Source organism: Leuresthes tenuis, unplaced genomic scaffold, assembly GCF_036924035.1.
Source record: "Leuresthes tenuis unplaced genomic scaffold, fLeuTen1.0.hap1 SCAF_17, whole genome shotgun sequence".
NCBI classification, from domain to species: domain Eukaryota; kingdom Metazoa; phylum Chordata; class Actinopteri; order Atheriniformes; family Atherinopsidae; genus Leuresthes; species Leuresthes tenuis.
The window spans coordinates 16,823,512-16,850,475 of record NW_027325371.1 but is presented as its reverse complement, the minus strand read 5'-3'; the positions used below and the strand labels follow the sequence as shown (position 1 = coordinate 16,850,475).

At 41.0% G+C, this 26,964-nt stretch overlaps 2 protein-coding genes across 4 annotated transcripts in view; both read right to left on the bottom strand.

Annotated features, from left to right (window-relative positions):
• Positions 1–2,694, bottom strand: part of grin2aa (glutamate receptor, ionotropic, N-methyl D-aspartate 2A, a) — a 132,404-nt gene extending 129,710 nt beyond the window's left edge. The window contains exon 1 of the mRNA XM_072368139.1: positions 2,602–2,694. The gene's annotated coding sequence lies outside the window, so the exon portion shown is untranslated. The remainder of the gene's footprint in view (positions 1–2,601) is intronic.
• Positions 2,695–18,497: 15,803 nt separating this feature from the next.
• cacna1ha (calcium channel, voltage-dependent, T type, alpha 1H subunit a) overlaps positions 18,498–26,964 on the bottom strand; it is a 58,716-nt gene continuing 50,249 nt past the window's right edge. For 2 of the 3 annotated variants that reach the window (XM_072369614.1, XM_072369615.1), the window contains exons 35-36: positions 25,172–25,329; positions 18,498–25,063 (exon numbers count right to left, since the gene is read on the bottom strand). In XM_072369614.1, coding sequence (XP_072225715.1) covers positions 23,708–25,063; positions 25,172–25,329 — 1,514 coding nt within the window. In that variant the 3' untranslated portion in view covers positions 18,498–23,707. Of the gene's footprint in view, positions 25,064–25,171; positions 25,330–26,964 lie in introns of those variants that run through there. The other variant, XM_072369616.1, reaches the window with a different exon arrangement.

Here is a 26,964-nt window from a genome sequence, read left to right as displayed (position 1 = left end):
TGTTCATACCTATATATCTCTGAAGCACAGGAGTCAAGGCCAATATGTCAAAATGTCCTGGCTCTATACGGTGCCATTTTCATCAAAGTATCTCCAATAACACTACATGCAGCTTTTAAAAAGCTGCAGAAAACAGATTAAAATTGTCTGGAAAAAGTTGTCTAATTGAAGATTGTTCCGCGGTCAGAGCGATGAAAGCAGCCATGTCCTCTGTGGTGGTTTCGGTTTGAGCTGAATTCAAAATTCAAACAGGGCAATGCCATTACCCTGAACTTAAAGTAGAGAAACACCTCTGTGTTTAACTCTTAACGTTAATCCTTTCTTGTAAAGTTGAGTTCCCTCAGCTTTGCTTGAGTGCTCTTTTACCCATGAAACACACAAATTATACCTGACATTCTTCTCCCCGTCACAGAATTTTCTCCCAGCGATTCCCTCATTCAGTCGCACTCTCAGGCCCCAGCCATCTGCTCCATGTGCCCTGACATGTGCATGAGCGCCCATGAGAAGCCCAGTGGAAGTAATCGTCTGTTACCACTCAGGCTTCAGCATGTTGTCTGCCCACTGCACATACCTCTTTACCTTATAACAAACCCACTGAGTGTCTGAGTGAATGTGTGTGTGTGTGTGAAAGAGACAAGAGAAACAAGAGGGAATGGCAAGGAAAATGGTGATGTCACTTGTATTTTCTCCTATGAAGGATGTGAACAGTGTCAAATGTCCTCTCTCTGCACCTGATGCCCAATACACACCTACATATAGATCAGCCTATATACTCCTCTCTTGGTTATATTCTGTTCTTTTCATTCATTACATATCAGTCACTTTATATTTTATTAGACAACAGGAATCCTATATTAGAACACTAGAGTCTGTCAGTGAAGATAAGGAGAGCATGTTATATGTTCCTACACTTGCTTTATATGCTTGTTATGTTAGCTGGTATCTGTCTTTCGTGCTTTAAGGTAAAATACAAAGATCTGAGTCATGTGGGCTTTCTGTCTTTGCCCAACAGCAAAAGAATATTTTCCCAGAGGTTACCTCTGAAGGCCAGAGTCAGAAGTAATTTCAGAATTTTTCGACCATGGACAACATTGATTAATGTGAAACATAGTTTAGCTATGTTGCTTTGCCGGAGAAATCACTTTTAACTTGAATTTTAACCCCTTACTGTTTTCAGATGTTTCCTGTTTCGAATCTCTTTCGATTTATGCCCTGCTTATAGTGCTGACATCTTTATGTAGGTCACATTAAAAATCAATGACACCTATCTTTCTAGATCGCACTTAAAATCTCACTCTCTTTATTTCTCTCCACACCCTTCTCACTATGGTAGGCTTCAAAACTGGCAGAAAAAAGATTACAGCGGTGTTACTTTGTAACTCTTTTGCGTGCATGTGTCTTTTGTTGCACAAAAACACCAGCAAGCACATACATCCACACTCTTGCTGATCGGTATAATAAGCACAGAGTAAAAGGATATAAGAACACTGTCTTTCTGTTTCAGTGGAAAGAGTGGAAGCCCTGAACGTATATGGGAAGAGGTCTTGGTTAATATATTTTTCCCCCTCTTTTGGTGTTGTGAAAATATAGATTGGTCTTCTATGGGCAGAGGCTGACGCCTTCTTATAGACAAAGGGAGAAAAGAGAAGGAGAGCTTTTCTGTGACAGGACCACTGCGCTTCAACGTGACTGAATCCCGAGCACAGGAGAGAGGAGAGGAGATCGGGGATGGGAGGGTGGATGTAAATTTATTTGGATCTCCCTATTAGGTTCAATGAAGCCAAGACAATGCAAGTGCGACCCCCACTGGCACAACGTGGTTCTGCCTCCTCCACTCCTGGCCAAGGCGCTCATTACACACAGATTTTCTTTCCCCTCCCCATCTCTCTTTTCGGGGCTTGTGTTCACTTTATGTCATGAATCAGCAGAGAACAGTCGCAATGTCTGTCCTCGAAATTAAACTACAACTTATAAAACGAGAGGCGTTTTCTTGGAGATCTCTCCAGTGCAAAGCACATCGTTCGTCCTGATATGGGATGGAGAAGAGCTGCTGGAAGTTGTGCCAAGCAGAGGCACGACCAAAATCCCGCAATGTGTTCTTCAGCCTAAGAATTAAATCACCTAAATGGGCTTTATTTAGCCTGTCAGTTAATGTAATCTATTTCGGATAAAACATGATTCTCTATGTTAGTGATGTGTAACTGGTGCAAAAGAAACTACAAATTAGACAATATGCCACCCCTTTTTGACATATCTATATTCTAAGTGTACTTTCATCTTAAATGTGGAAGTGTGAGTGGATGGTGACTGTGGCTGCCTGCGCTCCACTCACTGCGCCAGCATTATGAATTAAGAGGAAATTAGCACTTAACGTCAGAGCCGTGAGAAAAGAGCTTAATTTCCCTCTTTTTCACACGTCTTATGCTGCCTGCCATCCGCCTTTTAAATCCAACTTGATCGTATTTTACGGACAGCTGTGCTCTCTATGGCGTGGTGCCGCACTTTGGGATAAGGGACGCTTGTGCGGCGCCCGCGGATCAACGGAGAAGGATCGTCAGAGAAAACGCACACATACAGAGAGAGAAATAACAAAGTACTTACAGCATCTCCCTTCCACAGAGCTCCAAAACAGTGGTGTGAGATGACATTGCAACAGTCCACACTCTCCCGTGAAAAACCATGCAGCCTCTGATGGTGATCACTCTCACTAACACTGCACAACAGGAGAGGGAAAGACAAGGAAAAAAAAATCACAGAATCTCTGGCAATGAATAATTCCCACCGTTTCCGAAAAAAGAAAATTATGAATGAAATCCTCCGTTTTAGCACTTCACAAGCGCGCAGCTGCGAATAAAATTACTGTTGTTGTAATCCAATCTTCATTTTGTGTTTGTGTGTGTGTGCGCCTATGCTGCTGATTCTCCACTGCAATCTCTGCTGGCCCCGCGCATTGTGGGGGCTCAACTTGCCTCCGTATGATTAGAGCTCCCTGTATCCCGTTATTCCTGTCCCGGGAGGAGAGAAGCGCAGAGGAGGGAAGAGGCAGGCGAGCGGCCGCCGGACGCACGCAGAGACGCACACGCTCATTGACTACTACAGTAGGCTCGGGCAGGCAGGCTGCAAACCATGCATGGGACCCGCTTTGAATTACGTCTCTCGGTCTCTCTCCTCGCGCGCGTGCACGCGTGGTGATCGTGCTCGCGTTCTTGTCTTAGTGTGTGTGTGTGTATGTGTGTATGCGTGTGCCTGCGCGCTTCTGCAGAGGCAGGGGCAGCTGGATAGACGGACTAGCGGTCCGTCGGTCTGTCGCGCTCTCTCTCCCCCCCCACTGCTCTCTGCGCTAAAGCTTCATCAGCAAGCCGCTCAGTTAAACACTCAAAAAAAAAAGACAACCCACAAAATAGGCAACACGGGGAGTGTGGGCTAATCGCAACAGCTTTTTAACACCCATTCTGTTATTTCACCATCGCGTTCTTGGTTTTGTCAAAAAAAGAAAGAAAGAAAAATCTCCCTTTTGACATCAAATGGCCCCTCAAGTCATGTCTTTAGGGACGTTTATCGAGCCAATCCATCCGGAAAACTAGAGCACAACAGAGCAGAAAGTGGTACATACAACTAAAAATATTAAATGCCACTTGAACGTCAGTAGCTTCACCCTCCCACTGTGAAGGAATTAGCTGACACAAGGGCACCACTGACACGTGTCATCTAAGATTGCATATCAACTAAATGTAAAAAGGTTGTGTTAACACATAAACAAGCCCATGCCCTGTTGTGAAGGATCTATTGCTAAAGTATTAGACTTATCTTTCCCATGACCTAATTGTTCCAAGTTCTTTGCCGTTGTTCGTTTATCTATAAATCAAGAAGACTGAGGCTTGGTGTTCACACACTTGGCAGCAATAAACCAAAATAAGTCAGCTAAGGTCCTGTTAGGGCAGGTTCTGTCGGGGGAGGATTTGTCCTGGTTTGAGTATTGCCAAATTAAGTTACATTTGGTCTAAATATGAATTGGAACATGCCTGTTGAGCTGGATTAAAGTTAGATACGCCAGTGGACTCGAGCTGGCTCTAGGCGTCTTCCTCACCTGGGCTAAATTTTCTTCTGACCTGCTGGAATTGGGCCTTTATGGGCTACCTGTTAGCAAAGTTACAACAGTTACATAACTTGACTGCTGCCATGCTGGAAAAGGGGGCCAGGGAACTTTAGTTTTTCTATGAAATGTATTTATCCGTCCAGACAAAATGTGTGAGAGACTCGCAGGAAAGGTTCCAAACTGACACCCGTCGAGACCTCCATATACATACATTTTCAATTTGGCTGATGAATAAATCTGGGTCACTTTATCATCTTTGTGTGCAGCGAATAGCCCAATGCAACATCCCACGAGGGTAGGTGGATGAAGAACTAAAATGTCTTCAATGTAGTACACAAGAAACAGAAGGCGCTGCTCAGACAGGAAGTCCAAAAATAGAAAATCCAGAAGGCATACAAACTAAAAGAAACTCAGAACAGGAGAGGAGCTGGTAATCAGGATAACACATCCACTAGAATAGGAAATATGACAAAGGTGATAACCTGGCAAATGACTAAGAAAACCTAGGATTGTGAATGTAGTGAGATAATTATTAATGCAATTCAAGGATGTAAGCTTCCTCTGAGGGGAGGGGAGGTTAGCCTCTAGAGCAAGGATGAGGGGCTCAGTCAAGTGGAAGGGGTATAGATAGTAGATTAACAGTTCCTCCACATCGAAAGGATGTCTTCCAGACATCTCTTTGGGGAGGTGTTTCGGGCATGTTCCACTGACAGGAGGCTTTGGGGTAGGCCCAGGACCGGATGGAGAGATTACATTTCCTGGTTGACTTTGGAACAAGTCAAGACTTGGAGTAAGTAGCTTATAAGAGCAAGATATGGGGATTTCAAGCAGAAAATGTACAGAAACATTAGAAAAAAGTTACAAAAGTGTATATTTCGAGTCTGCTCACGAGACACAGTTTCAAAAGCGCTATCAAAAGTGATGCAGAACAGGATGAGGCTTAGTCAAAAAATCTTCAATCTTCACAAAAGGAGATTTTCTCATTTCATGTCCTTCAACAGTTGCAACTATCTAAGTTAATGAGCACCTTTACCAGAAGTAAAAATGGGCAGAATTTCATCAATCTGCAAAAATCTACAAAATTCAGTACAATATTCATCAATGTACAATTGAAAGATTTAGAATTTTCCTTCATATACAGACCGTAATGTATTAAGAAGATTCTGAGAATCTGGAGACATCTCTGCGCAAGAGGCAAAAATCAGTACTGGATGCCAGAGAGCTTTGGGCACTCAGGTGGTGGTAAATGCAAGTTAAAGCTCCATCATGTAAAGGAGTCACATGTGAACATGATCCAGAAATGCTACCATCGTCTCTTGGCCAAAGCACATTTAAAATGGACAGATGCGAGGCGGAAAACTGTTCTGTGGTCAGATGGATCAAAATATGAAATTCCTATCTATCTATCTATCTATCTATCTATCTATCTATCTATCTATCTATCTATCTATCTATCTATCTATCTATCTATCTATCTATCTATCTATCTATCTATCTATCTATCTATCTATCTATCTATCTATCTATCTATCTATCTATCTATCTATCTATCTATCTATCTATCTATCTATCTATCTATCTATCTATCTATCTATCTATCTATCTATCTATCTCACTTAGCATGTTATCAAGTTCCGAGTTTATCTTCCTCCTCTCTTGATTTTTTTATTTCTACATCTCTAACAGAGCAGCAAGGAGTATAAAGAGCATCAGGGAGAGGGAAGGAGAGAGCAATAGAGGAGTGGCTGGGGTTACATGCAGTAATACAGGCTTCACAAATGGCCATATAGTCACAACTCACACCTGACAGGACAAATTACTGTAAAACGATAAGAGATGCGCAGAGTATCCTCTGTGTATCTGCATGTGTGTGTCTTTGCATGTTGTGTGTGGACTGCTTCCATTTTGGTGGATAGATGCGTTGTAAAACTGGGCTTTTCATATGTCTGCGTCTTAAAAAAAAAAAACTGTTTTGGGATTTTAAACGAGTAGTGCCCCTTGTACCTGTGAAGAGCAAATGATACTTTTCAATCTGCCATGTTACCGTATGAAAAAAGGCCTTGGTAATATTACAAGGACAAGCTACTTCACACACCAACAAATACTGCAGCAAACCTGTTGCGAGGCTGTAATAAAAATGTCACAGAATGCCATTGTGACATTAAAAATGCCACAAGGCTCACACGGGTCACCATGAACTCATTACTACACATCACAGATACATTATGTTGCCCTTATTAAAAGTATAGTGATCCAACGATGAAGGGATATGAGGCCATATGATCTTAATATGAATGAGCCTTAAACATTCAGTGTATGGAGATTTTATGGATACAAGTGGGGTTAGAAACACTTCAAGAACTTAAAGTTAAGTGAGAAGCAGTCTGTTGTCACAGAAATTGAAACTGTTGAGCCATATCACAGATATATTTCCTCTCCCTACAGAAATTCCAAAGTAAAGTTTATTTATCATTTGACAGTACATGGTAAAAGCTGATACACAGTACTGCATTTGAAAATAGTTTGCGATTTTGCATGCCCGGTCAGAAAATCTGCTATATCCTCTTTGACAATTGATTTCATACATAGATAGTGATCCGATAGCCCACATTTGACCAGTGTCCTGTTTGTCGTTTTCATTCATTTGCTGGAGGCTACGCAGCATGCAGGCTCAGATAGTCCTTTCAAGGGTCAGAGGAAGGGTAGAAATGCCCAGCTTATCATGCCACCATCATTAACCCACATAAATCTGTGAAAACTTTGAACTTTTAAATGTCCTTTTTGTCAGCTGCTTAATGAGTCAACTACATTGTTGCCTCCCATGGATCATTTTTTTTATTTGTTGATTTATTTTTTAATTCACAATAGCAAAACAAAGTTTAGATTAAAACATTCTGAAGATGATCTAAAACATCCTAACTTGTTTACATGAATTCAACATTCATGACAACATTAATGACATTTCAGGTATATAGTTGGCGGGAAAAGTGTCAAGGTCATGAGTCAAATTTTCACATTTCAGAAGTTGGTATTACAATATTAGAAAGAACACAGGATTAAGAGGCATTTGGAACATCGAGCATGATGCTTGCACCTGATGTGAAGATGATCTCTCAGTGTCACTGTGTTCCACTTGATCCATAGACTGCTCCTGTGCAAACCAACGATCATGCTCCGCTGAAGACAGAAGGACAATGTCGGATGGCACCCCAGTGCTTCCATGCTGGACACTCTCCAGACAGTCTGGTTGCATCCTCTTGTGCATGAATACCACAGTCAGAGAAAGGGCAGTCATTTCCTTCCTGGACTCCTGTGGTAACATAAATGCATATGACTAAATGCCAAAAATGCTAATTCAGCTTCCATATTTTATGCTGCAAGGCCCTCAGATTTAGCAACACAAGGTTCGCAGAAATCCACAAAACTAACATAGAAGACTGGAAAATTTCCCCCCGTATGAATTATTTATGTAAATGACCTACTTTAGAAACACAGGAATGTAGCTCAAGTTTTATTCCTTTGGTCTCTCGAAGGTCCCCCGTAAACCTAATAGTAGATTGTGTAAACTGGCGTGCAACATCATTTGTGGGAGTTTCTGTATACAAATTCAGTTTACTGCAAACTTTGGTACCTTTCCAAAATGCAACAACAAATTACATCTGTGAAACTCTTTTCATTGTCTTTGTTGACCAAATTTACTGTATTCAAAAGATTTATACAAATCTAAAATTTGATTACAGCCACAGGTTTAACAACAACAACAAAAAAGCCGATAGAGAGGCAAAGAAATATACAAGTAACGTTGTGCAGGAAGACTACAATCAGCCAGACAAAATGTGACAGGTAAGGGTGACAGGAGTGGGTATAAAAAGGGCATCAAAGGCTTAGTTTTTTTTTAAGCAAGGATGGGTTGTGGCTCACAGTGTCTGCTCAAACATATTTCTCAATGCCAGATTATAAAGAAATTTGATCCTTCAACTCTACGGTGCATAACATTGTAAAAGGTTTTGGGGAGCCTGTGGGAAATCCCAATCTGTAAATGCCAAGGATGGAAACCACTGTAGGATGCACATGACCTTCAAGCCCTCCGATGGTACTGTGTAAGAAACTCTCATCTCACCGTGTGATCGGTATAGCCAGATGGACTCTGGAGAACCTTGAAAAACTATTTCACTGAACACAGTCCAATACTGCACCCAGAAATGTAATCTGAGACTGTATTACACAAGGAGGAAGTCATGTATAAACTCTGCAGAAGCACTGTTGAGTTCTCTGAGCAAAAGCTTGGAGGTGCACATGTCAGTGTCTGTGATGGTATGGGGTCACATCACTGATGCATATATGTGAAGGTACTATTCACATGGAATTGCATCTCATTCTGCACAATTTACAACAGTGTAACTTCATGTAAAACACACCCTGTTTGTGTGCCTGACTGTCCTGCCTGCAGTCCAGATCTGTCTCGAATTACAAATGCATGTCTTATCATCAAAATGTAAATCAGACAACGACCACACACTGTTCAGTGATCTGAGAGCCCATTTCAGCTGCCATTGTTGCCAGCCCATTACAGGGCCACACAGGGACAAGCGAGACAGATAACCATGCACTTTCACACTCATCACCAATTAACCTAACATGCATGCTTTTGGATGGTGGGACAAATCCGGAGATAACCTACGCCTGCACGGGGAGCAAATGCAAGCTCCAACACAGAGACCCCCAGCCAGGATTCAAACCAAGAACCCTCTTGTACTGTACAGATTCTCTGTAACAAACAACCCAAGACTACCTTTCCAGTCACGTTGCATGTACCAGGAGCCACAATTTGTCAGTGCCAATGAGTTCTACCCTCATCCTTTGCCCAAAGTGTGTACAAATCCTAAGAGCTTTCTGCCTTGCTGGGTGGCTTATTTTTGGCTGGACCTGGCTGAGTTATTGAGGTTGACCTGCAAATCCACAGCCCTCAGTGCTGTGTGTGTAGTGTCTCCATCTCTGCGAGGCCCCATAACGACAGAGGTTCATGAATAGAAAGAACAAAGTGTTTTATACTTCTGAAGCTTATATTCAATCATTAACACTTTAGAGAGCTTTGTGTGATGAAAACCATGCACTTGGGGAACAACTGGACAGTCCTGGATGATCCCGGTGTTGAGTTGGCGGGACTGAAGGTGGCCTTGATTTTGTTTGAGTGTTTGTGAGTGTGATGGCTCGGGGACACGAGTAGTGGCAGACATGCTGGGATGCCATTTGTGTGGGAGTATGTTGGTGTGTGCGACATGCTGAGGGAGGGGGAGTAGGGGGTGTTACCAGGTCACCAAACAGCTGTCTGGGAGACAGAATGGCCTCAAGGTGTGTGCAACACACACACTCATGTACAGAAGGTAACACAGCTACAAATGTATGATACACATCCAAGGAAACAGAGAAACAGATGCTGCGGTATCTTGCTTCCCAAACACTCAAACTCTCTCACACACACCACTGCAAAAAACCATATGGAGAGCAATTAGTTCCCTTATAGTTGCTGATCTTTTTATTGAGAGTATAATTCAGCGCTTCCTGAAGTTTTCCAGCTGCAGAAATCTGATAAAAAAAAAAATCAATTTCTCATTTCTCTCTCTCTCTCTCTCTCTCTCTCTCTCTCTCTCTCTCTCTCTCTCTCTCTCTCTCTCTCTCTCTGTGGCCACACTGTCTTACACACAAATACATCTTGTACAATTCACAGTAAGGGGCATGGGAAAATGGGAATAAGTAAGGAACAGAGTGACATAAATCAACAAAGTCATTGGGAGGGAGATAAATTAATAGAGTGGGGGAAAACAAGCATGTGGAGATGTGTTTGCACTGTAAAAGAGTAAGAGACGAAAAACAATAACTTTGAATTAGATGACCCGGGGTCTTTTTCTTTATCTTTTAATGGCATGTGAATGGAGATTCCCTCTCCGCCTGAGGATTCTAGTTCTCTTTAGTCATTATGAGTTCTTCACCCAAAACAGTATCTTTTCCGTTTGATAAAAGCAAACGACTGACGGGTAGCACAATATGTGAATGGATAGAGGGGAAATGACAAGTTCCCCCAAATTTAAGACATCAAATTAACCTAATGTGCTCCTTAAATGACATCCAAAACTTTAGAAACAAACTCATCAAATTGACTCAGCTGCAGCTACTCAAAGCTCATTTGGATTCTCATTGCAATGCACTCACTGAGGTGAATTAACTGTTATTGTGACTTTGTGCGGCATTCAGTTGCACAAGATATTAGGTATTTAGCAGAGCACCCACCCACACCATTCTCTCTGCATTTCCGAACAAAGCTCCTTTAAGCCTCATTAAGTGCCAGGGGTATGTTAGGATCAGAAATTCTTCCTCTTCAAAAAAGCAGCACGACTTCAGCCTCGATTGTTACTGTTCCACATACACTGTCAAATGCCATAAATCTTGACCTTTTTTAACATACCAGCAATTCCATGCTATTATCTCTTAATATGTTAAGCCTTTCTCTGCCACCACATCCTTGGCTTTGTTGTATTTTGTTGTATATTTACACTGTGGTATCGTGGCTGGTAGTTTTCTTCCCATGAATCTGTGTGCATATCTTACAGAAAAAAAAAAATCAGAACTTGGATATAAATAAATAAGATTAATATGTTTATTAGTTTGCAACAAGTTATTTGACTGAAACTGATGCAGTGAGCAGCTCATCTCATTCCAAAAACAATCATGTTGGAAGACCCATCCTGTGGTGTTTGAAAAGTTTTTACTGTTTTAGAGCGTTCAATTCAATGGTTTGTATCAAGGTTACAAAGAAAATTTAGAGGACTGCCGAAACTACTAAAACTGGGTCATGAACTCTCCAAAGCTTCATCGAAACCTGAGAGGGAAATGGTAAAACATCATGGTGAAAGAAATGGAGTCAAAGGAAAGTCTTGAATGAAGATCATTTCCGCAGTTTGGTGAAATTAAATCAATTAAAATCAAAAGCCAAACTAACCACCATGTTTAGGAGTGAAAGCATGTGTTTCCACGTGCTCAGTGCAAAGACAACTCAAGGTATTGGGACCGTCTTATAAGAGAAGCTAATAAAAAGAGAGGCTTTAATTTGCCAGGGAGCATAAAGACTGGATTGTGGAGCAATGACAAAGGCCTTTCGGTGTGATTAGTCCAGATATTGTCAGGGTTAGTGGTGAAGTGAGGACCCAAATGCAGACATGGATTTGGACAAGAAATTGCAGAAGAACTCGACTTTATTCTTCTTATTTTTTTAACTGTAACAAAAAGTGCAGCCAAGCCAGAATACCCTAAAGCCTAAGAAACAACAAAACCTGACTGTAACTATGAACATGAACAAGAATCAACAGGCAAACAAAATGATTATGAGAGACCAGAGAGCTTAAATACTGTGGAGAACTGATTAGTGAATGGTTGCAGCTGAGAAGATTGAACACGTGTGGCAGCAGAGCTAAAGAACAGAACAGGAGGCGACTGAGGAAACTATGGTTGAGAAGATTACATAAAAAAACATGAAACAAGATAAAACTACTGACCCAACTAAATGACAAAGACAGACATGAATGTTACTATGACAGACACCTAGAAACTGCATTAATACAAACCACAGGGAAACCAAAACCTGAAAAACGAACCATGGGAGCTTGATTTAGTTGTTGAGGTCTTGGTTAAGCAAAGTTACACTGAATTGACAGAATGACAAGGTTTTTCCATTAATATTTTTTTCTTCCCTGTGGGCATGGGAATTTTTTAAGAGCACAATCTTAGGATTCATCTTGGTAAAATTGAGGTCTTGGTAAAAAGGGGTTAGGGAACATGAATCATCATTTTCTGACATTGTCATGATAGAGTACAGACCTTAACCCCATTGATGTTCTTTGGAGTGTGCAAGAGAAGACTTTATGCAGCAGTCCAACTTTCCCATCATCAATACAAGATCTTGGTGAAAAGTTAATGCAACTCTGAATGGAAATAAATGTTGATACATTGCATGAGAAAAGATATTTGAGTGTGTGGCTTTATCTTTGTATTTTTTTTTGGCTGGGCAGTGTTGGTTTATCTGTCTGTCTGTAGTCAGTTACTGTCACCGTGCCACAACCCTACAAAATGTGGTCTAGAAGCTTTAAAGGTATGTAGTTGAGATCAAAATGAAGGCCAGCTTTGAATAAAGCTATAGTCTGACTCAGTACTATGAAGTACTCATTTGATTAAGAACCATCATGGTATGGGACCACATCAGAATCAGTATCAATATGAACTCAGATGATGGTCATCTTTTAGCTTGGCCTTCATTGTGATCCCAGCAACACAGTTAAGTTTTTGTTAGAGAGTCAACCTGCATTCAGTCGAATACAGATATACTGTATGGAACTAACATTACCAAAACAAGGAAGATAGTATGAAAAAGGCAGAAGTATAAGTGTGTAATCATAACCATTACCAAACACCTGGGTTTCCTCCAGGAGTCTTAAGCCAGGCAACTTTTAAAGCAATGCCTTAGCAGTTTAGGTCACTTGGGACTAAAGGGATTTGCTATGTTTGACATTTAGCCAAACTGAAGATGGTGCCTAGTTTGATGTGTCAGATAGTGCTGTTGAAAATGAAAATGAAGACTTCTTGTCCAGACCATAAGAGTCTTTGTAAATGATCAATGTTTGTTCCAAAGTTGTTCACCATAAGTCTTTTTCACAGCAGCCACTCTGACATGAAAAAGTACTGTACTCAATGATATCCGTGAAGTTCCTGTTCTATGAAGGTAAAACTCCTCATTTAATGTAATAAGTAATGCCAGCTATTTCCCAGAGAAATGGCTGCTGGTATAAAATTGAATTCCCTCATGATGTCAGTGCACCAACTGTGGCAAAGATTAATTTCAGCTTATTTTAGGGCCTGGACAAAATGTAAAACTATGGCTTGAATCTTTTTCAATGTCAACCTGCAAGGCTTATTTGGTTATCTGAGTAGATGCATAGATAAACTGTATTTTGATTACAAAAAAAGCGTAAAAATAAGATGACACATACAATTGCACTGGAAGCTGTATTGCCAACACAACCTGCTATTCTCTTTAAAACATAAAGCTCCCTTAAGTCATACTTTATTCTTCTAATTACATGATATTACAACATTGTTTCCAATTCCATGGCTAAATCTGACAAATATCTATAAATGTATAGGTTATTCATACTCCAAAAGAATCTAGTATTTTATGGGATATACAATACTTATGAACATTTTTCTCTGAAATAGGAACTCTGCAAAGGTGCTACACCTTGAACAATACAGTTTGTGGTAAACCTCAGGGCATCTTAATGTTCTTTGGTCGTACTGGAATCCATTGTAAATTCATAATACAGTTAATGCAGAACTAAATTAGAAAACAGAAATAAAATAATGGCTTCCTCATACTAATCAAATATTGCTGTTGTCTAAACCAAACCAAACAGAGCGTGAGAATGAAAATAAATCAATACAATTGTCTGCTGCAGGACTTAGAACCATAGCGTACAAGATGAAATACAGTGAAAAAAAGCCTCTCAATTGCATTGGATCCGGGTTTCTGTGTGGAAGGTACAGAGGCTCCCTGCTGACCTCTAAATGAGTGGTAGTTTGCTGGATAATAAGGAGCTTGCGCATGTTGTTGGAGGTATTCCAAGAAATGTAAAATTGTTAGTTATACTCCCGCAACTGGGAACATTATAATTAACTCTATCGTCTTTTTACTTCCCCCCCATCTGAGTCAGTCAGATTGGGCACATAGTGCCAGAGCTGTTATCAGTGTTTTGCTCACAGACACTTCTGCACAGTAGATGTCCACTGGAAAAGGATTTAAATGCGACAGAGCTCACTTTAATGCCACCATCTTGCAAACCAAGTTTTTCTCTTTTTTTCGTGCCTTTATAACTGTCATCCCAACAGACTTAACTGTCATGTCACCACCTGATAAATGTGTTATACTCTGAATCTGAACAGGTGCTGAAGTATGAGAATTTTCTAAAGAGTGGTATGACCAATTTTTTGTGGGATGTTTTGCTGAAGAGCCAAATAGGGATATCCAATTAAAAGTCGATAGCAGGTGTTTCATTACACCATTAAGATAGCCTGTCATCTGACTGGTACCAAGTTGAAGATAGATAAGTTAAGAGACATATGGAGATGTCTGTCTGCAAGGGAGTCTTCTTAAACATGCTTCAAAAGGACCATAAGCCAAAAAAAAGAGATGTTTCTTTACCAGTTGCTGGCAATGTTAGTCTTTGAATACAGCTTTGACTGGCTCACTTCAATCGAGGAGAGGCAGACCTGCATTCAAACCCAGAATCTCTCTGTTAATACATCAAAAAGTAGTGCTGTCTGACATGGACAAAAAGCCTGTGACTGATGTCATTACAGTGGGTGATGAATTAAAATTGAATTTGTTACAATAAATCTATTACCGCAAAAAGGCCTAAATGAATATTGGTGTTTGAAAAGAAAAACTATTACCGGGCACTGCTGCTCATGTCAGAGAAGAAGGGAGGCTTTTGTGTTTTGATTTTTTTTTCTGTGAATCTGTCATCTTGACCTTTACTTCTTACAGGAACATATTTCAGCTGACTTTGCTTCACTAACAAACACTCGCATAATCTCGCATGCACACGTACTTGCATCCTTGGAGTCTGCACTCACATTTTTCTACGGTGACAGTATCATGTTCAGCAGCAACATCTAGTGGTGTGATGAATGAATATACTGTGAATTTACAGTGCACGGGCCTGTTTATGTTGCAGAGTTCAACAAAGTACTTTTTTTTCTCAGAATGGACCAAACCACACTGTCTATTGGGTTTGACTTAATTTCTCTTGCACTTACAACTCCTTTGACCACATGTTGTGGTTTATTTATATACAGATGTCACACATGGAAGCTTCTGGATTAGAATACTCACAATTATAAAACAAAATATAAAAGGGAAATAAAGCAGCCAAAAAATATGAGGCCTCCAGTGTAGATAGTTCTTAAGGAACCATTTGTTTTGAATTTGATATATCTTCCATTATCTGTCTATTTCTTCAAGCACCACCGTAAATGTCCAGAGAGTTTCAGGTAAAGGAAGGAAGGTCAGCACTCACTGGTCTACTTTGGTCTTAAAGTAGTTCATGCAGAGCTCTGAGGGGTGTTTGAGCTCATTATCCTGCTGCAGTACGAATCCTTCTCCAGTGCAAACCAGAGGGTTGAGCATGTATTTGAAGAATAGATTACTGCTTCTCCTTGATCTACCTGATCAATCCATGTCAGTTATCCAACTCAGCAGTAAGAAAAAAAATCTCAGCACCACCACCATGCTCGACTGCAGGCTTGATACACTCTAGTATGGTTCTGGTTCTCTGTCCCGTGTGTCTGTCCTGTCTGCCGGAAACAGCATATGAGACTTTTCTTTTCAGTGATTTACAATGAAATACTGGTATGTGTTTGGCTTTGTTCCCGTCATGAGAAGTGATATAGAGACAACACTCCTATGAAACCAATTCTAGGTAGATTTCTTTTGACAAAGCCTGGAGTCACACATTCTTTATCTAAGTCTGTGTGGTTACTTCTCCACCTCACAGTGCACAGAGCTCAATGTGCTGGGTTTCTGATGCTCTGGCCACCTTGCTGTGCCAAAACAAATTTACCTTGAGCAGCAATTTCACCTGTGACGCTATCACTTTGCCCTAATACCGTATTTCCCCACTATCACCATATTAACTGGAAACAAAGCCATGTTTTTCGCAGGCTAGCTGCAAATTGATTTACTGCTAATTAACAGTTTTCTGATTGGTACATGACATCCTCTTTTGTGACACCTGAATGCTCATGTCAATGGATACAGCTCCATAACATCTGACTTTGTTCACACAGGAGTTACCGACTGTGCCTCATGCATTCTTACATTTAGAAATGTACATCAGGGAACATCTGCCGCTCCTTAATTTACAGTCAAACACTGCCACTCAGTGGTTGTGTCACCTCCCTACAGATAAATCCAGATTGAGAACACTGTACAGGGCCCTGTGACCGAGTGGCCACCTGTCCAGAATGTACTCTGCCTCTCGAGCGATGGCAGCTGGGATAGTCTCCAGCCGCCTTGCAGCCTTGAATAGGGTCAAGTAGGTTTGTAAAATATAAGAATGGATATCATTTGCCTGCAGGTTACTTGACCACTTAAAAATTCCTTGAGGTTTGTTGTAAAAGTATCATACTTTTTGTAAATCACAATTAAAGTAGAAATAAGATTTGGGGAAAAAAGAGTAATATGCCTTACTTTGGAGTGTTGAATTTTGATTTTTTTTGGTTTATTGAAGTTGGTCAGTTTGTATAGAATAACAGGATCTGTTTCCTAGCATTTGGACATTGCATAAGCTTGAAACCTCAGTTTGATAATTCTGATCTTTTGAAGCAAATACGCAATCACTGGAAGCACAGGAATAATCAAATGCATTTGGTCCAAAGGTATTCATTCGGTTGTGTTTCTGATAACCATGTGTGTCTTCCCTGAGCCGCCCCTGAACCTGTGAGGAGCCTCCTGGGAAGACCCACGGCACATTTCGAAAACCTTCCATCTAAAACTTTACATCACTCTTACCTTGAGAAGAAACTGGGTTTTCGCGAGATTCAAAAGCTGGTAAGAGATGTTGTTTCAGTTCTGTGAAACAAAACATCTGGCCCTTCACATTAACATCTGTCATCACCCTTCGGTGTTTTGGCACTGATGAATATTGATTCTTACTGACCTAAAAATACGTAATTCTATTAAAAAAAAAAGAAAAAACTGATGTTATTAGCTACTTATAGTTTGCTAATATAATAATAATGGGGTTTTATATTTATTTTGCTGATGACATACAGCATCTTATACAATATTGTGCAAAGGTCTTGAGTCACCACTTATTCTTTCAGATATATTTACAGGAAAATGGGAAATAGGTGCAGCGATATATTTGGACATGTGCAAATGTAACCAGAAATACAGTATGGAAATCTATATTCCAGCACCTTTATTCTTGAACACAGCCTGAATCCTCTGAGACAAGCTTTCTTGTCATTTCTTTAAACAGTCTTCAGGAATAGTTCTCCAGGCTTCTTGAAGGACATCCCAAAGCTCTTCTTTGGATGTTGGCTGCCTTTTGTTCCGTTCTCTGTCAAGATGATCCCACACTGCTTCAATGATGTTGAGGTCCAGGCTCTGGGGAGAATTCATCCCTCCATAAGACCTGCTGCCACTGATTTCCAGTCCAGTTCGTGTGTCATTTGGCATACCTCAGCCCTTTCTCCCTGTTTCCCGTTCTTAAGAATGGCTTCTCGACAGCCACCTTTCCATGGAGATCATTTCTGAAGAGGCTTCAGTGAACAGTTGATGGATCAACTGAATATTAATCTCTCAGGACTTTGTGAAGTCTTTGCTGGATGTTTTTTTCTACTTCTTAAGGAAATCACTTTCAGCAACTGTTCATCTGCTGTAGTTTTTAAAGCCTGGAATTTCTTTTGTCCTCCACTTGTCTAGTTTCCTTACATTTTTAATAGGGCACACTGCAGAACATGCTGAGATATGGTGTTTTCAGCGAACAGCTCTTTGGGATTCACCTTGTCTGTACAAAAATACTGTTTTATGCCTGTTAAACTCTCATTTTTGGTGTTTATTGTAGATGCAACTAACTAACACAGTGCCTCTGTGCTACTAACACAGTGTCTAAAGATACAATGAAATAAAATAGTTACTTTTGGAAAAATGTCCGTTACATTGGATGAACACTGGTTCATCCCTTGAGTTAGGTGCCTTTTTTATGTTTGAATGAATCCCAGGTCGGTGTCAAGTGTCTTTTTAGAAATAATGAATTAATGAATCAATTACAAAAAGATAAAATCATTACTCTGAAAATGGTCAAGTACATAGACTGGAGTGAAAATAAAAGAAAAAACAGCTAATGTCTAAAGAAAACCATTGTAAAACAACCAGGAAGCCTGGCGATTTGAAAATATCAAGAAATAAGTGGTAGATAAATACTTTTACACAGTACTAACACCAATAAATAAACTTCACATTCTGCTTCTGAATGTGCATCTGACACTTTATCTGCGCTTATTTATAGTATAACCCCTGCCAGCATATGAGTTTAAACATTGTGATTCCTTTTGTGATCTAAAAAAAACAAAACAACCAAGAGCAACAACTTAAATCAAGATAATTTTTAACCTTTAACCTGTTACCTGCCAGGCAACATGTGAACCAAAAAAATGATTTCTCTGATATAACCATGATGCAGGTTGATGTACGGCCCTGGATGATATAAGGCTCAAGCTCAAGCACACACTGTAGAAATGTAAAGTTATTGAGTAAACACAATCAACACAAGAAACTAAGCAGACTGTGTCGGGAATAAAAAATGAAAACTCTTGTATTCTTTAATTGACAGGGAAACATCCTTCAGGACAATGGTTGGTCATCACACAATAATCGGCAACGATACAATAGATAGAATCTGCCTGTGTGGAACCTTTAAACACCGCTCATCCCCCTCCCTTCTCCCTCTGATATGAGGGAAAAAATACGCTATAGAGGGCTTATTATTGCAGATACATTGACTCTCCTCAGACAGACAGAACACGTGCACCTTCTCCCCTCTTTGTAAGGCTTAGGGGGGAGCCTGGGCCAATCACAGGAGGGTTGAAAGAAAGATAGAAAGAAAGAAAGAAAGACATAGAAAGAATTAAAGAAGGAAAGAAAGAAAACAAGGCTTCTTTTTCTTTATTATTGTCAAGATCTGTCATAGTTCAAACTTTCTGGGGTCTTGTGTTAATGATCATGATCACCAGCTCATTGTCAACCAGGAAAATGCAACTTATTAATAATCTGGTCGGTTCATTACAGAGTATCCGGCCGGAGGCTACTCCTACGTAAAATATACATCAGATAATTATTTTCACCAGAGTTCTACTATGTTCAGAGTATCATAAGGAAAAGTGAAAGAAATATTCACCTCGTTTACTTTGAATAACATTGGTTCTAAACAAAACAGAACCGGCTAGGTTTCCACTTCTCTCTATAAAACTGTGTAAAGAGGAGAATGGTCCTCATACAGTAAATAACAACCCCATATTGCATTGGACAATAAAGAATAAGGTCATTTAATCAGTATTTCATTAGATACCAATTAATAAAAGTCCAGCGCAATTAGGTAGTCAATCTACAAATGGAAACATCTGAAAATGCAAATATCAAAATCTCCAAAACATCCAGATGATTCTTTCCCAAAAGCTTTTTTTTTTCCTTGAATCAGAACATGCAATAATCAAAACTGTTTCCTCAAAAACAGGATTTAAATACTGAGATCTAAAGATCTGCAAATCGTAAGAACAATTACGCAGTCACTCTACCAAACAGTGTTGATTAATAGGGCAATATGCTTCCGATTAGCGTTGTCTGCACGTACAGAAAGAGGCTGTCTTCAGACCGCTCAAAAACTCCCACTGCTGACAATCTGTGCAGTAACAGGACAAGAAACGGGATGAAGCAGCTGCACGATAACTGGTGTGTTGATGCACATACTGTACAACAAAAAAAACATGAAGAAAATGATAGAAAAGAAAAGGTTTTAAACTAGAGAAATGACCAAATGTGGCAAGTTCAGGAGGCAGGACAGCCTCTCCAAGTCCGACGTCAGATGTGCCTCTCTGTGTCAAAGCTGGAAGAAGAGTGCTCATACATTAAGCAGTAACACTTTCAACTCGTGATTTTCTGAGAAGATGCCAACATTCATCAGTCGTCCTTATTTTCACTTCCATCTGATTTAACAGCCCGAGGAAGAAAACCAATCAGAAGGCGCTGATTTTACGACAGACACAAAAGCCAAATCTGTCAACCTGCTGCAAAACGAGGCTGACACACACAAGTTCACTTCTTTTTTATTATTATTTACGATTTATCTAACAGTTGTGCCATCTACATGCATACTATACTGTGTGGGAGAGGAAAGACTAATGAGAGCGTAAAATGGGAATGATAAACCGCTTCATTGCTGATCCTGTGTTTACATTGGTCTCTGCAAGCATCAGCAAACTCCAAATGCCCTTTAAAGGCAAATTTATTCATCTGCAAAATAAATCTAAAACCAGATTTTTTTCTAATCAATTTAAATTAAAATCAGGACTTGAAGCATTTTAGTAAAACTGTTTTCGTGCGGTTCCCCACTTTTTTACTGACCCGCAGAGACCTACTTAGCCTGTTATGATTAGTTGCACTCGAAATTGGCAATATCATGACAAATTGTAATCTCTTTTTCCTCTGCGCGAAAGGAAAAGTAAGACGGAGCCTAAAGTGATTATGGTACAGCATCAAAGCACTTTGGTTTTTCACTCAGATTACTGAGGATTTGTGCATGTTTCATGCTGATCACAAAAGAAGAGACAAGAAAAAAAAAAGACGCTGTCCCAGCCAGCTGCCTTTAGAAATTTCAGCTGATACAAGAAGCTTCCAAGCGTACTAGTCGTGCACGTGGGCCAAACCAGACTGTGCACAAAGAGAGAATTAAACACATATTGTGCTGTGTCAGAATACAAGTATGGCTTGGTAAGAAAACATTCAGCCTCCAGAGGGAAAACACTTGTCACACTCTGTCATTCACACCTTAAGGGTTGTGTGATTCCATCTGTGTGAAGGTTCATTTAACCCAACCGCGATGTGCGAAACAAATATGATGTATTGTTGTAAAGTGAAGTGGTGGGTAAGAGAAGACAAAGAAAAAGGCGGAATGATCAATGGCTTATTGAGTCCCTCGGCAGAGATGCATGTCCCTCTTCTGCTTACATTAACACCATCAGCAGGTGGGCCTGAGCTTTTTGGAGAAATCTACAGTACCTAACACTGCTTCCAACAACACCCACTCCATCACAGCCACAGTTAGGGCACAAGTACCTACAGTAGCATAAACACTAGAAATAGAAATATTCTCAATCGTCATAAAAAAATGGTTTTATATTATATATATAGCAGTTCTACAGTATGTATGGATACAAGAATGTGTGTGGATGTTACTATATTTTCCACAAGTATATATTATTATTGCACTCTGGCTACACATATTTAAAAGTTAGTTTGGTTGTCTTTAGATGTACAGAAACACAGGTGTCACAGCTGATCCAGCTGGAGAACAGACTTAGAAGAGAGGCTCGGTGATGCCACGCTTTGTCTCCATCAGAAGAAATGGATTCTGTTCATAATGTAAACTGACACGTAGCCAGCAGCCCAAATACATATATATTCAGGTGCTTACAGGCTGATATTTTCTAAATGTGCGCGGCCAAATAAAGATATCAAAGCAGAGTTTCTTTCTCTTCAAATTTCAAGATTCAAAATCTGGGGTAGAACTCGCTTTTAGTCCTAGCTGAATAATATAGGGTATGCACCCGCTTCTTTGTTCCTTCCGGACACACCCACCGAGTGGCAAAAAAATTCAACATGATTTATTAGCTGTGAGATCAAAAGTATAAAAGGTGAATATCATCTAAATTGAAGGCTGTTTGTCTCCACAGGGACACTTACGACCGACTCAGGATCTTGGGGACTGCGGGCATTAATATCTGGCCAGAAATCTGGTGTCCTGATGATTATGTGCCCCCTCGTTTCAATGCAGGGCAAAAATTCACAAAACAAAGCCTGAATGTAAAAGTCTGGATGCCTGATCATACTTCAAATTGGGCTTCACCAGCAAAGTGTGGGTGATGAAGATCCGACATTTACATTCTGGTTGTACACACACTGGCGGTACTGACAGTTTGCATACAAGTAAGTCAGAGTTTACACGGTTTTGTTTCCCTTAAATTTTCTTTACCCATTACCCCCTCGATTTAAAACATTTTGAAAAAATTGAACTTGAAAACCTGAGGATAGGAATTACAATGGCATCCATCCATCAAATGAGTGAATAAATACCTTCTTTTGAGCATATTTAGAGCAAACTTGAATTGTCAATTTCTGTGTGAGTATAGTTTTGCCGAAATTCAGCTGTTAATGTTGCTCAATGGTTGTCACGACGAGCCAACACGCAACCCTTATCTACAATGCAGACTAAAAGAAGGGAAAAAGGTTTTTTTCCATCTCTTGCTAGAAAAAATGGGGTAAAACTATTTTGCCTGTCCATATTTGTCAAAATATTGTACAGTAATTATCTTTACACAAAAACTTATATCGGACATATCGGACTCCAAATATCAACTCCAAATCCATGCTTCTGAGCCTGGATTTCTATATGAATAGCATTTGGCTCTCTTTGCTTCACTCGTCGCACAACAGCTCTTCACCATTTCAGACATGTCTTTGTGTGTCTCCCTGCCAGTCAAACATTCCATGGTCACTGAGTCAGCTGTCTATTTGCCATTCAGTGGGGTGCAGTCCCAGCACAGTCACAACTCTGCCGACACATACATCACCTCTATATTTGAACCCAAATGAAATTTTGTGGAGACGGGAATTCTTCATGTTTATGTGGAAATCCATCGAAAATGAATTTGGCTTGCGTTACTGAGCCCGCTTCTTGAGACTGTTATTGAGACACCAGGTACATATAAGTCAAAGACAAATCTACAGAAACACATCACACAGAAGTTCTCCTCCGTCTCTTTTTCAAAATAGAAAAATAAAATCCCTCTCCTCAAATTCGGCTTGCAGTTTACGAGGAGCGTTAATCTCCTTGACCGCTCTCAGATATTTTTTTTTTTGAAGAAACATACATTCACAAGAGGACAACAGAGGAAAAACAAGCAACTCGAAGTTCAAATTTGTGTGCAAAAACATTTTAGACCTCTATAAAAATATGTGCATATGGATAGAACTATTTTTAATCTCACTGAATACAGTATTTTCCTTTATTTACACTGCGCAGATACACAAAGAAACAAACTACAGCTCTGCCCCACTCCCCTCTCTGTCGTTACAAGCTTAACAACAACATGGCCGACTTCCGTGACAACGGATTTGACAAAACTCACACACAAAGAAAACACACGCACGCACACGCACACACACACCTCTGCTCTGATCAATGTGATCGAGGAGCAGAGGAGGGGCAAGCAGAACTTCTGTAGAAAACCTGAAGTTGCATATCCCACGATCCCCCACGCTCGCATTTCACAAACCACTTCCTGAAAAGGTCAGCGGTGATCAGCCAGACGCTGCTTCCTGATTGGCTCGCGTGGGTGAGGACAGTGTGTGAAAAAAACTTTGGCTACGGAGTAAGGTGGCTTTAGTCCTGGTGTGTGTTTAGTGTCAGTCCTGAACACACACACACACCATGTACAGTGAGTACTACTTGAAAAGTACAGCCTCAGCTGAACTTTTGTCTTTCAAGCGAGGTTTAGAAAAATCGATCCATTGTTTGTTAGTCTAGGAAGAGTCTGTATTGGAGTCTTTCTGGAAAGAGTGATCAATATCTTTTCATTATTTACCAAAACAAAAGCAAAAAAAAAAAATCAAAACCTCCCACAGTCATCCTCTTTGTTTCATTCTCTGCTGACGTCAGCCGGGGTCCCTCTTCTCCAGGTGACTTCAGAGCAATTAATTCACCTCCTGAATGAAATATTCAGTGTTTACTGGGCGGTCCTCCGATTCTTTGCACTGAATCCTGCACCACTTCCCAGTCTGCTGTCGAAAGGAGAAGAGCAGGTGGCTGTGTCGGTATCTGAAATCCCCGCCGACAGGCCGCTCATGTATATGGACTGTGGCTGGTCAAAGGTGAACTGGGGGAGGGGGATGTAGTCCCCTGCGAGAGGGGAGTGACTCGCAGCGGGGGAGACAGGGTGTGTCTGTGAAAAAGACAAGTTTGGGAGAAGAGGAGAATGAGTCTGGATGAAGATGTTGGGGCTGATGGGGATGTTTGGGGGTGCAGATGTGGATGCGTGAGGAGGAGTGTATGTCTTTGTGTGTGTTGGGGTGGAGGCCTGTGAAGGAGTCAGTGTGTGAGTCGGTGAATGTGCTTGGATAGGTGTTAGTGGCGGTTGCATCTGTGTGCGAATCTGTGTGTCTGCCGACACATCTTGCATGTATGTGTTTGATTGTGTGTGTGGTGTCAAGTCACTGGATGGCGTCCTGCGTCTCAGCGTCATCAGTTTTGGGGGTGAGGCGATCTGGGGGTGTTCCTTCTCTGAGGGTGGGTGGATGGATATACAGGGAGGACTCATTTTCTTCTTTCTGTGGTTGCTACCTACTGACTGCACCCTCACAGGAAATGCCTGACCCCCTCTCTCCGACCGGTGGGTCTCCAGTGTAAAGTGTTGGCTATCACTGGTGATGACAGCCTGTGGAAGGCAAACCTCAATGGAGTGGCGGCGCTGGTCGTCAGAGTAACCAGCGGATACTGGTGCCGGTTTGTCCAGGAAGCCCTGGTTGTCAACACTGAAGCCTTTCCTGATATCCTTCAGTCCTACTCCTAGTAGACTGAGTGTGCTCCTTGAGGAGGAAGGTGGCAGCGGAGGAGGAGACGAAGAGCTGGATTTGGAGTCCAGAGAGCATGGCAAGGCGTAAGGGGACAGGGAGTGACTGCGTCCAGCTTTCCGTCTGCTATCCTGCCCTCCTTCTTCTTCATTTCGCCACCTGTGGCGGGCCGAGCTGGTGATGTGATACACCTCCTCGTCAGCAGGGTCGGAGAGGGAGATGGCGGAAGGCGGCCGGGGTCGACGAAGGCTGCCAGAGCGCGAAGGCAGACGTGGGGAGGGAGGTGGAGGGAGAAGCAGCGCTGGTGGGGTTGGTGGAGGAGGGAGAGGAGAGGGGGAGAATAGTAGTGGAGGAAGGGGAGAGACAGAGGGGGAGCAGGGTTGAATGGATGAAGGAGGGGCCAAAGGTGAGGAGGAGGAGGTGTGAGGCGATAGAGGAGGCAGATTGGCAGAGCTGGATCTCTCATGTTGCTCACACCCCTGGGACTCCACAGATTCCACCTTAACTGCCACCTGCAGCACACAGTACACCCCACACTGTCAGTTACTTTGATCAGCTTTTGTCCAAGCAGATGCATGCGTCTAAGCGTATATGAAAGCAGCTGGCCTGGCGTCTCTCACCTGTCTGTGAAGGGCCCGTGGTGAAGGGCTGGGGGTTGGTGGGGCAATGCGGGGCAGGGTGAGGATGGGAGGTGACTGAGGGTGAACGGGGGAAACATCTGGAACCAGCAGCAGAGAGTGGCTCTCACAGGGCTGGGAGTGGACCGACATCACTGAGACTGCAGGGGGAGACGTGTCACGTGTTCATCACACAGGGTTAAACCACATTTACAGACTCAGGGGGAGACAGGGGAGGAAAATTAGCAGAAAAGACATGCATTATTGGGTACAAACACATACCATTTCCTGTTACTTTGTTATGATTAACACTTTATTGTGATAGAACATTTGGATTTGAGAAACATGAAGCTTTCAATTAAAGACTTGGTCATATCAGTTTGAAAATGTTTCCAACCTGCTATCAAAATAAAGTGTTTCGTCTGAATGAAACTCATTCAGTGGGGTTACTAATCAGAGCAGAAATGTTACGTTCAGTAGCAGAACTGAGCAAGTTATCTTCATAGACAGTGCAGTCAGTTTGCCAGATGTGGTATTCTGCATTAGACCCTGGTTACACTAAAAGTTTAATGTGACAATATCAAGTTTTACTGGTGCATGTGTAGCATTCTTATGTGTCCTGTCAAGTGGACAAAGATAAGGGAGAAGCAACTTCATCAGAAGTGTCGCATCTATTGTGAAAATGTGTAACCAGGGTCTTAGGCATTCTGCCCACACAGGCCCAGTAAACCTGGACGTACAACCCTAAATCAGAAAAAGATGGCATGGTATAGTAAATGCAAAAAAAAAACAAAAAAATGTATGTATTTGTACAAAATACATTTTAACAAGACAAATAAAGTGTTTTTTTTTGCATACAGTGTGGACCCAAGATATATCATAGATTTTGCATCCATTCATGCATTTCAGGGCTGCAACACAACACACAAAAAAAGTTCAGGACAGTAAAACTTTTATAATTTTGTAACGTCACCACTGCGTTTAGAAGTTATCTCCTCTTGGATTGATAGGTAATTTCCTCTATTTCATCGAGAGTTAACTGGATGATTAAATTCAACAAAACATTCTCGCGCCACATGATCTGAATATAGATTTTGATATGAAATGTTTTTTACTGTGTATCTAGAAAAAGGACTTTAGATGATTTTCATGTATGTAGTTGAGCCTCATTTTGGATGCGTTTCGTGTCGGACGGATAAATGGTAGAAGGACAGTACTTATGTAGATATATCTGTAAAGTTTATTGAGTGTGACATTTAATACATTTTGGATGTTTCGAATGATCAGTGCCTCATTTCTATTCTTGATGCGCCATTCTTCTCAACTATATGCCATTCATTACCGCAACAGATGTTGATGAGGCATTTCAGATATTATTTAGTACTGATACAGCCCCATATCATCACAGGGCCTGGCTTTTAGACTTGGTGCTATCTAGATGCACTGCAGCGAGGGAAATATGAAAATCACATTCCATTTTTCTTTGAGGATTGCTGTTTTCAATCTGTTCAATGACTCTTCTCACACATTTCTGCGGATGCTGCTTTTGCATCTAATCATGATTACAATCACCTGTTGACATTGCTTGTTTTGAAATATATACATTTGAAGAACTAACAACCCAACATTTTATTGGAATGTGTTGCAGGCCATGAAATGCAAAGATGGACAAAATAGACAAAACACAAACTATGTTTGGTTCATACTGTCCGCATCGTTGCGTTTTTAAATGAGCATTTTCCATTCCATCTCAACTTTTTGTTTTAATCGGGGGTTGTAACTCTTAAGCAAGTTCA